Source organism: Lagenorhynchus albirostris, chromosome 13 (genome assembly GCF_949774975.1).
Source record: "Lagenorhynchus albirostris chromosome 13, mLagAlb1.1, whole genome shotgun sequence".
NCBI lineage: Eukaryota > Metazoa > Chordata > Mammalia > Artiodactyla > Delphinidae > Lagenorhynchus > Lagenorhynchus albirostris.
The window spans coordinates 42,021,418-42,033,651 of NC_083107.1; the positions used below are offsets into that span (position 1 = coordinate 42,021,418).

General features: G+C 37.3%; 1 protein-coding gene across 4 annotated transcripts in view; it reads right to left on the minus strand.

The window, feature by feature from the left end:
* CCDC85A (coiled-coil domain containing 85A) overlaps positions 1-12,234 on the minus strand; it is a 204,089-nt gene that overhangs the window by 16,357 nt on the left and 175,498 nt on the right. Inside the window, exon 4 of one of the 4 annotated variants that reach the window (XM_060169441.1) lies at positions 2,242-2,376. The exons of the other annotated variants lie outside the window; for them this stretch is intronic. Within the exon in view, the coding sequence (XP_060025424.1) occupies positions 2,242-2,376 (135 nt within the window). The remainder of the gene's footprint in view (positions 1-2,241; positions 2,377-12,234) is intronic. 4 annotated transcript variants of the gene reach the window in all.

The window sequence follows — 12,234 nt, forward strand, 5'->3', positions numbered from 1 at the left end:
ATAATAGATTAATAACTGTTCCCTTTAACTTGATCCTATGAATCTAACCCCCCGAGAAGGAGCCAGGGAAGGTGCATCATGTGTGAAATCATGAAAGGAAGAAAAAACAGTGATCTGGGATGTTAATTTTCCAGCATCTACAGGAGAGCTTCTATGTTGTGCATTTTGGGGATGGGAGGGAGAAGCTGAGCACAGGTTACAGGTATGGGTTTTACACAAACACCACTATTTGTAGAGAAATTAACTCTTCCTGTTGAGTTTTACAAAGGTGATTATTTATATGCAACTTGGAAAATCTCTCTTCCCTTGTCACTGTCCTTTCTTCCTGTGTCCTTGAAGGCTATCCTTGCCACCTCACAAGCCAACTGAGGCCATGTTCTTTTCCTAATGCAATCAGGTCAGGTCCTGCCCCCGCCCTCACTAGCCAACAGGGAGAGGAAGCCATGGAATCTGACATTTAGGTGACCTCTCCAGCTTCTGTCTGCCGTTGCAACTAATGATGAAATTAACAGGAGGTGATGAACGGAACATACAATTATTATAGCCCCAACCCCCTCTGGGAAAAAACTGTTTATAATATTTGTTTTGCTGTATTTGTAATTTGGATCAAATCAGACATAATAGTACCCAAAACAAATAATAGAAAGGAAACTTTTTGAAGTTTAAAGATGGTTAATAATAGGCACACACTCCCCCCACCAAATTTGGGCATCCTCTTCCTTTGTAGAGATCAAATATTTCCAAAGCAAAGGAGTTATAAAGGAAGCTCTTCTTCCCTGAAAAGCCCTGATCCTCTACTAATCTCTTTCCTGACTGGTATCACCCTTATGAACTCTTTGGAAAAGGCTTCTGAGGTTATACAGAGTTCACATGAACCCTCTCATTTAGACTCCACCACTGCAGTGCTGTTTCCTCTGACTGGTGATCTAACTTGGCAACAATCCTTCCCCCTCTGGGATACACTCCCTTCCAGTTCTCCCTTTCAAATCCTTTTCTGCCCAGCCCTTCTGCTTCAAAGGTTCCCTTCCCAGACCTGGCAAAATGGTAGGCATGCCAAATTCTAGCTTGCTATTCCTTGGGCACGGGACCTCTATCTTTCAGGGTATTTTGGTTTAAGAGAATTTCTGAGATCAATGATAAGTAGCTTCCCTAAACCAAATCCTCTGGGCAATTAAGCATTGTTTAAACTTAAGGAGAGTCCTGTCTGTTCAGAAAAACATACTTTTTTATTAAAGAAGTTTCATCATCATCATGAAGGCTACAATGGAAACTACCCAGTGGAGAAAAACTTATCATTCAGGGATTAAAGTTCTACTTAAAACTTGTTTTGCGAGCCATGGACTGGTAATCACTAGAAAGGTCAAGGTTTATATTGTATGTAGTTTTTGTGAAGCCGCAAAGGTTACTGAATGCTGGTTAAGTTGTACACTAACAGGTGCTAAAGAGTTTTCTAGATTATAACAGAAACAAGCACCTCATTCTATCACATCTTATTTAGTTACTATGAAATAAAAGCTTAGATTTCTATGTGCTTATTAGTAGAATCAGACCAATACCTGGAGTTTTCTCTGGGCTCCATCAATACATATTCTCCATCGAATAATACATTTTTCACTGAAGTATTTTTTAAAATATGCTACTGGGTGAAATACTAGCCCAACAAATAATTTTAAACAGTCCCTTGGAGTTTATTTCAATAAGATTTAGCCTGTTTATTTAAATTGTATCTTGGCTGGCTCAGGAGACAGGGAATTTAAAAAGAAAAAAATCTTACTAAAATGGGAAATGTGACTCCCAGCTTTGGGGTTGCTTATCTTCAGGCTACACATGATCACACAGTGCACGCACCACCTCTTGGGTCAGCAGTCAATTTGAAAGGGCAAGGAATAATTTTCTGGGCTGGTCGTGAGACATCTGATGGTGTCTAACAATTCATTTCCATGGCCACTGACCTTTAAACTCCTTTTCACAAAAGGTGCAGGTACTTTCCTCCTCCTCCAGTGTTTGGGGTTATTCAACTTTCACCCCCAGGTTCAGGGAAAAAAAAAAAAAACACTGAAGGCGACCATTTAGGAGGTGAAATAGACTCTACTCCCACCTTCCCTCCCTGATTTGGACACACAGTGACTTTCTTTCATGTGTACAGACTTATTCTTTCCCCCCCAGTATGACTTTTCCTCTAGCAACAGAAGCCATCTGGTTATGCACAAGCACATCAGCAGCTGACTCGTCTTCACTCACCGGGAGAGTGGGCAGGCATCGTCCTATTCCTCGGCACCCTTGCCACCACTGCAAGACCCGCCGGGCTCTGGACCCCCAGCCTTTCTCCATATTTGAGCTGTTTCTAGTTGGAGGTTGCCTTCTAGTCTGGGTAGCCTTATATTTGGAACAATATAGTACAATCACTCAGAAAAATACTGTTTCCCAAGTCTCAAGAAAGCATATAGAATAAGAAGCTTAATGAAATGAACCACGATGACCACAATGGCAAGCTGTAACATGCATCTCTAACTAGGGAAAAAATTAAAATAAAAACTCACTGAAGTCCTGTGTATGAGAGCTAATGCTGATTTTTTTAAAAGTTTTGGGCAAAGGTATAACTAATTCTCAAGCTATCAAAAAGGGACAGATGATAATGCCAAAATTCCAGAAAAAAAGAAAAAGGAAGCTATTTATACAACTTAATTTTGTTTGTTTTATTTGTGAGAAACAGAATTAACATAAATCTTACAAGTATTTAAAACTGCAACTTAGAAATTATTTAAATGCAATTGGGAGCACTCTGACCTTATGTTAAGAAACACAAGTTGGGTAGATATATTCAACACTCAGAAAAACTGACACTGCATCAAATTCTCAGCAAAATTTCTGCACACTGGAGAGTATATAATGAACCAAGAGATCGCCATTGCATTAAAGTAACTATTTTAAATGGGACATATACACAATTATCAACATTTCTAATTAATTGGTTAATTCCCAAATTTCTGTACTGGTTGGAACTAAGACATCACAACTGACATAAAAAGAAAATACAAAATTTTTTTTCCCCTGAATTTCAGGTTTTTGCCATGACCAAACTGTGTAATTTTATTAAAATGATCAGAAGCAAAATGAACTAATTTGAACATAATTTCCTTTCCCTGCCAACTTTCACTAAGACCTGTATCTAAGAATGCTATATCCTAAGGAATAAGAAACAATTTTTAAAATATAGAAAATTCGCAAATATAGTTCAAAAATTCCAGTGTCCAAATGTTTAAGTTAATTTTAGGAGATTGAAAATGAGAATATAATTTTTTAGTTCTCATTAATCTATTATCCTAGAAGTATGTGCTTTACTGTGAATAGTACTGGTCTAATTTTGACTTTTCTCTAACTTTTCGAGGCTGAACCATAAAGGAAATGTACCATGGTCTTAAGCGAAGTAAAAAAGGGGAGCAATCTTGACCAGCAGTTGGTACTCACAAAACTTTTTCCTGAATCTACAAAATCAATACCAGTTACCTATTAAATAAGTAAGTCACACACAATCCTCACATATAACAGAGAAAATTATAGATTTACGCTTGGATCATAATGATCATTTCATCAAAGCAACACTGATTTAAACTTTGCTCTTTTAGTAATCATTTCATATGTCAGTGTCTAATTTATTTCCATCATCAAAAGAGTTATATCCAGGGCTTCCCTGGTGGCGCAGTGGTTGAGAGTCCACCTGCGGATGCAGGGGACATGGGTTCGTGCCCCGGTCTGGGAAGATCCCACATGCCGCGGAACGGCTAGGCCCGTGAGCCATGGCCGCTGAGCCTGCGCATCCGGAGCCTGTGCTCCACAACGGGAGAGGCCACAACAGTGAGAGGCCCGTGTACCGCAAAAAAAAAAAAAAAATAGAGTTATATCCAATAATTTATAATATGGTTGATGGCTTAAAATTCACCTCCCATCCCAATCTGCATAGTTCTATTTCTGAGATGATCATTAACAACTAATGCAGACTTTTTACAAGTGAGTTCTATCTTCTAAATTTGGTTCTCTCCAAGTCTTACACATCTCTCAGATCTCGTTTTTTTGGATTCAACCAAGTAAAACATAAGAACATCTTTCATTCTTCCTTAGTGTGTAGCAAGATTAAATCCCAACGCCTCTCCACTGTAACAAAGCTTATTATCATAACCATGAATCTAAGGTAACATCTATAACCACTTAGAGGCCTGCTGAAAAGAGCAGTCATTTATTTTCCCACTTTCAGAAAGTTGATACAACATGCAATAGCTACGCCTTTCAGTATCTTGTAACAGGTTCTTTTTAAACATATTAAATATAGATTGTATAGTATTATTAATCCCATAAGAGGGGGTGATATATGGGCCAGTTTTTTATGGAAGAATAAACTACTTGATGATATCATTTTAAAGGAATAGGTCCTCTTTTAGAATCAGGATTATTGGCTTTCTACTCATGTCAGCAATTTTCTTGTTTTAATTCAGGTCATGGAAAAATGTGTCTAGACCAGCCATCATTTTTGACCTTCGAGTAAAATATATCTGAATAATACTTATATACCAATGAAGGCTTAGCTCTCTGCTAGCTCTACAATTGTCAATCATGACATTTTTTGAAGACAGTTTCATAAAACATAAGCCTTCAATAACTCAGTGGTTGGAGTTATTTCTGGCAACTTCAGAGCGTAAAGTGGGGAAACCCAGATTCCAGCCATCAATTGGGAGAACAGTTCCCAACAACCTTAAGAAAGTCACTTCCTATTCTCTGAGGAATTCTATTTTGCTTTGTTTTCTGGAGTTTTCCAAAGATCCAGACTCATTTAAAAAAAAAAAAAGCATGTGTGAATGACCCTACTACTCCAATAGAAATCTGTGTACTCATCAGCTACTTTATATACCGCTACTTAGAGTAATCTGCAAATTATCTAGTACTCTGCAAATTATTTTACTTTGCTATATAGCAAAGTAATGCTCTGCATCAAGACTGTGTGGGAGGTGACTTACAGATCACTTACTGTGTGCTAAGTACTCATTATAGAAATCACAAATTCTCATACTCTAAGCAAACACCATAGATAAGGAAATAAAAGCACACCTCAACATAACATAGGCCATATATGACAAGCCCACAGCTAACATCATACCCAGGGGTTGAAAGCTAAAAGCACTTCCCCTAAGCCGAGAAACAAGACAAGGATGTCCTCTCTTGCCAGTTTTAGTCAACATGGTGTTGGAAGTCCTAGTCATAGCAATCAGACAAGAAATAAAAGGAATACAAGTTGGAAAGGAAGCAGTAAAAGTGTCACTGTTTGCAGATGACATGATACATACAGAGAAAATCCTAAACACGCCACCAAAAAACTACTAAAGCTCATCAGTAAATTCAGGAGAGTTGCAGGATACAAGATTAATATATAGAAATCTGTTGCTTTTCTATGCACTGATAATGAACTATCAGAAAGAGAAAGCAAGAAAACAATCCCATTTAAAATTGCATCAAAAAGAATAAAATACCCAGGAATAAACTTAACCAAGGAGGTGAAAGACCTATACTCTGTAAAGTATAAAACTCTGATGAAGGAAATTGAAGGTGATACAAATAAATGGAGAGATATCCTGTGTTCATGGACTGGAAAAAATAATACTGTTAAAATGTCCACGCTACCCAAAGCAATCTACAGTCAATGCAGTCCCTATCAAAATACCTGTGACATTTTTCACAGAACTAGAACAAATAACCCTAAAATTTATATGGAATCACAAATGACCCCGAATAGCCAAAGCAATCTTGACAAAAAAGAACAAAGCTGGAGGTATCATGCTCCTTGAATTCAGACTATACTACAAAGCCACGATAATCAAAACAGTATGGTACTGGCACAAAAACAGACACATAGATCAAGGGAACAGAACAGAGAGCCCAGAAGTAAACCCACGCACTTACGGTCAATCAAGCTATGACAAAGGAGTTAACAATACACAATGGGAAAAAGACAGTCTCTTCACTAAGTGGTGCTGGGAAAACTGAACAGCTACGTGTGAAATAATCAAATTAGAACATTCCTTCACACCATATACAAAAATAAACTCAAAATGGATTGAAAGCCGAAATGTAAGACCAAAAACCATGAAACTAGATGAAAACATAGGCAGAACACTCTTTGACATGAATTGTAGCAATATTTTTTTGGATCTGTCTCCTAAGGCAAAGGAAACAAAAGCAAACAAACAAACGTGACCTAATAGACTTAAAAGCTTTTGCACAACAAAGGAAACCATTGACGAAAATGAAAAGACAACGTACTTAATGGGAAAAAATACTTGCAAATGATATGACCAATAAGGGGTTAATATTCAAAATATATAAAACAGCTCATAAAACTCAATATAAAAAAAAACCTGATTAAAAAATAGAACACCTGAATAGATATTTTTCCAAAGAAGACATACTGATGGCTAACAAGCACATGAAAAGATGCTCAACACCACTAATCATCAGAGAAATGCAAATCAAAACCACAAAGAGGTCAACCCCCTCACACCTGTTAGAATGGCTATCATCAAAAAGACCACAAATAACAAACGTTGGCAAGAATGTGGAGAAAAGGGAACCACTGTACACTGTTGGTGGGAATGTAAATTGATGCAGCCACTATGGACAATGGTATGGAGGTTCTTCGAAAAATTAAAAACCGAACTACCATATGATCCAGGAATTCCACTACTGAGTATATATCTGAAGAAAACAAAAACAAATTCAGACGGATACACACACCCCAGTGTTCACAGCAGCATTATTTACAATAGCCAAGATACAGAAGCAACCTAAGTGTCAATTGATAGATGAATGGATAAAGAAGATGTGGTGTCTATACAAACACACACAATGTAATACCACTCAGCCATAAAAAAGAATTAAATTTTTACATTTGCAACAACATGGATGGGCTGCAGGGTATTATGCTTAGTGAAATAAGTCAGAAAGAGAAAGAAAAATACTGTATGTTACCATTTATATGAGAAATCTAAAAAATAAAGGAATGAATATAACAAAAGAAACAGATTCATGCACCTAGAGAACCAACTAGCGGTTACCAGTGAGAAGAGGGAAGTGGGAAGGGGCAAGACAGGGGTAGGGAGTTAAGAGGTACAAAGTACTAGGTATAAAATAAATAAGCTAAAAGAATATATTGTACAGCACAGGGAATATAGTCAATAATTTATAATAACTTTAAGTGGAGTATAATATATAAAAGTTTTGAATCACTGTGTTCTACACCTGAAACTAATATTGTAAATCAACTAAACTTCAATTTAAAAAAAACCAAAAAATTAAAAAATTTTAGTATTAGAATTATTATATAATGTAAAAATGAAATGAAATAAAATAAATCATGAATTCTAATACTATAAGCAAACACTCTAGATGAGGAAACAAAAGCATCCCTTCAAATCACTGACGAAGATAAAACATATTGGTACTATTATTCCTCTTTAATGACATGATATCTGGAATATCTTTTTCCATGAAAATTGAGATTTGGAATACTTTCTAGTATTGTCCTTAAAATAACTGACCTCTCCTTCAAAATTAAGGAAAAAATATGAAGCCATTCAAATTTTTAAAAGATCATCTAAACGAAAAGAGAATACTTATATTACTTATGGTCTCACTGAGGAAAATTCACAATGTGAGTTTTAAGAGAACTAGCAAGATGAAGCTATTGTGATTATTTTCTTGCTACTTTATGGTTATATTTTATTTATTACTCTTAGTAAAATTATTTTAATTGACACTCTGGAAGCTTCCATTCTTTTGCCTTATAGAAATACATTTAAAAAACACCTTTAACAAGAATAAAAGAATACTATGTTTTTATATTTTATTATATAAAATACGGGCTTCCCACTTAGATATAAATCAGATGTAATGCATTTGTAACAAACATTAGAGCTCAGCCCCTCATCTATTATAGGAAGTCAACTATGAAAGCCTGAAGATTGATCGACTAAAGTGGCTTCCTGTTAAAGATGTTTAATATTTTATAAGTCCAGAAGCTAGGTCAAACTATCAAACAGTGCATCATACCTCATGAGAATGCATACCTAGTTTAGGAGGGAGGATGAATCCTCTCTTTCCCTATTATATAGCAAGAGCAGGTGCTTTGCTTAATCTCATCAGGAAAAAAATATCTTGTTCAGTTTGATCAGTCTTCATTCTGAAATGTTGCAATACTGCACCAGCACACAAATAAATGCTCAGATCAGAAGAGATTTTAAAGGTCACCTTGACAAATCTTTTCCAAAAGATTCCTGTCAGTGGGCTTAGAAATGCTAAGAGACCCTCTGCTTTGCTCTAATAGATAATAGTTGACTATATTCAGGGAAAAGTACTTTTTTATTTAAATTAACTAAAGAATCTATTCAATACTAATTTAAAATATTAGATGATTTACAGATACTCGTTTATTCACTTAACAAAGTATTTACTAAGCACGTACCAAAGATAATATTCCGTATGATGCCAAGTAGGTCTCTATTCCAATAAATTTTTGTTGAAAGGAAAGCACAGTGAGTTCAGATCATTGACTATAGGGTCACAATCAGGCCTAGGTTCAGATTCTTTCTTTTTTTTTTGATGTGGACCATTTTTAAAGTCTTTATTGAATTTGTTACAGTATTGCTTCTGTTTTATGTTTTGGCTTTTTGGTCGCAAGGCATGTGGGATCTTAGCTCCCTGATGAGGGATGGAGCCAGCACTCCACTTCATAGGAAGGCAAAGTCTTAACCACTGGACTGCCAGGGAAGTCCCTAGGTTCAGATTCTTGATCTGACACTTAGCCCCTGCATGACCTCTCTGTGTCTCAGTGTCCTCGTCTATAAGATGTGTATAAATAATGGTACAATGGTACCTCAGTCTGTGGGTTTGGTTACTTACATGAAAAGAGCTTTTCCAGCAGTACCTGGCCCACATTAAGTACTCAGTATTTGCTGTCATTACCACGAATGTTTTTGCTTTGCCTGTCAACACATTTATAACTTGTTTGCCAATCTACTTTCACGTGTTTATTATTTAGAGCAGTTCTCAACCTGAAGTGATTTGGCCCCCAGCAGGAGTATTTGACAAAAATGCCTTGCAGACATTTTTAGTGGTCAAAACTGGGCAGTTTCTATGGAAATCTAGTTGGTAGAGGACAAGGATGGTTCTGAATGTCTGACAACATACAGGATAGCCCCCTACAATTTTCCATCCCCAAACGTCAATAGTGGTCAAGTTGAGAAATCCTGAGTTGGAGAAAGAAGTGTGCTGGGAAACTGCAAAACAAAATTTCTGGTGACAGCTCCATAGCAGATTTTGCATATGAAGGCAAGTCGCCCACAAGATTTGGAGCTTGTGATGATTTTAAAGGAAACTCTCTGGGCTTCAGCCCTCAAGTGGTCTAAGTATAAAGACATCTTTATTTCCACCCCCAAAAAGGAAATTACTCTTTCTAACAAAAGGAATAGAATTAAAAATACCTGCTATATCCTACTGCAGCAGCAGATAGCAGAAACAGAATACTGAATGGGCAGGCTCAGGGCAGCACGCCAAAGAACAAAGAGCTCTTAGAGTGGAGAGAGAGAGCGTGCTGCAGCGCCATGAAAATGGAGACAGCAATCCCACAGAGAATAGAACTGGCAGAAGATGCTGTGTGGACATGATGGAAGAAAATGAAATTTCCTTAGCAATACAGCAGGTAAAGATCCTGCACTTAACTTTAAGTAGTCACACTAGGAAAGAATTAAATTGCTATCAAATAGAAATGAGGGCCCTGACACAGGAAACATCCCAGTGCAGGTGAGAGCATCCTGGGATACGCAGAGGGGAATCGGAGTGAGAGAACACCGGACCAGGACAGGGACCATTCTCTCCTTCACGTAGCTAAGGGCTGTGGTCTATTTACATACGTCTCCTCAGTAGGAAGAAAACTCCTTGAGGGTGTGTCTTAGTAATAACAGCTCTCAATTACTAAGCCCCTACTACATGTTAGGTCTCTCCTAAGTGCTGTCAGTTAAAAGATTATCAAGACTATAGCTCATATGAGCTCCTACTGTTTATCTATTAAGACATGAACTGTTGGCCTGGCGCTTGTTCTCAATAATTTATACTCTGTAGTGATTTTTTTCTTTTTGGTTGGGGACCCTGAAGGTCTTCTTCTGTTCCATGTACTCACTACTTAGCTCCTGGGCTGCAAGGAGATCCTGTAGATCCTGGGGAGGATCAGGACAGTTCAGAATGGTCCAGGGGCTTGGGGAGGTCAGAATAGAAGCGTGTTCATATTAATAACTGATGCAGGAGAACTGGTACACACCAGCTAAACATCACCTCTGGGCCCTTTTGACTTCGTCCACTCCAGACCCAGAACTGTGGCCACAAGACTTACTTAAAGCCTGCAGCTATAATAACCCAAAGATTTTGAGATTTGAGATTTGATAAAGTTGCTTAAAGAATTTGTTGAGAATTGCTAACAACTCACTTTGGAATACTATGTGAGTCACGGTATTGATATAAACGAAAGACAGTAGGGTTCCAGCTAAATACAGTTACCAAGAGAATAGTCTATTTCCTGTTCTTTCTTCTCTTTGGGTTTGGGGTTCCAGTGATACTTTTCTGGATCCCATGCTTTTCTTGTCCCACACTGGTGTGACCCAGGATGTCATTCTCTTGATTCTGGTTCCTTATTCATTCATATTCTTTCTCTTAATCTGGAATAGGTATTGAAAAAGCCTGCTTCCATCCTGGCTCTGATGAGCAAATCATGATCATGTGGACTCTACTTTCATGGTTTGACAGAGGGTGTAATTACCCTGACCACTCACTGTAAGGTGAGCTGGTAAGACTCTTGTTCATAGCCCCATCCTGTTTTACAGTAATATTTCATGTATCTTGGAGCTCCCTGAGGTCACCACACTTGACTTTTATTATCTCTGTAATCACAATGACTAGCACCCTATCTACATGTAGTAGTTGCTCAATAAACTTAATATATTAATGGATAATCAAAATCCATGTGTGAGACTGTGGCTTTTCCTCTGTCGTCTCAGAAATAGTTGTGTAAATGCTTTACTTGTGTGCCTGTGTACTTGGTAATTAGTAGGTACTCAGCTATTTGTTAAGTAACTAAAGCACACTTCTAGAGTGCTAAAATGGCCTGAAGTAAGTGAAGCTGACGTTACTATGATGGTCCATATAGACTTTTTTGGCAAGTCTACAGAATTTAAACTATTTTTCCTTCTCATTAGCCAGTTATTATTTGAGCAAAATAAATTTATTCTGAAAATCTGGAATCACTTCCACCTATTTCTAAAGCTGCAGTGAAGTTCAAGTACGTTAAAAAAAAAAAAACAAAACAGAAAAACCAAAGAAACAGTAACTGAAAAGATCACTAGGAATGGTTAGCAGACCAAAAGTAGAAATAAGGCCTTATTACTGAGGCATCCAGAGTATATGCTGATTTCCAACAAAATCATTATGTAATTTCCATACAAAATGATTATATAATCATTATGTAATTACAAAATCATTATGTAATGTGAATATTAAAAGTTATCACCAAGAGAAATATTTTTCTCAACTTAATTACGTGTAGACCAATCAATCTATAAGTATCCAGGCGTTCCCAGCTAAGGAAGCCAGAAGGTAGTATTTATTCATTCACTCCTCATTTATTATGCCAAATAATGGCTAAGATTGAGGTCTGTGGAGTCGCAGTTGAGGCTGTGAGGAACTTCAATTCAGAGAACCTGAAATATTAAACAGTTGTCACAGTCAGGGAAACAGAAGTTGTTCAGAACGATGTGAGCCTAGGACACGAGGGACAGAGTACCAAGAACTGAGGCTGACATGAAAGGCAGGAGGTCAGATGATGGAGAACCTTCTATACCATATGAAGGATTTGAAATTTATTCTATGCTGAGGGATGAGCTACGTGACAAGACCTGATTTGGTTTGATAGATTGCTCTAGGAGTAATGTGGAGAATGATCTGGGTGGGACAAGACTAGGTAGGATAAAGTCTAATTAGGAGATTAACAAAGAAGTTCAAGTAAAAAATGATTACCCATCACCTACACTGGACAATAGCAGAAGGAATAAAAAGGATATTGATGGATTACAGGGCAGGACCTTTTGAGCCTTAATATTTATTTCAGTGGAGGCAGGGAGGCTGAAAGAGGACTCTGGGATGGGT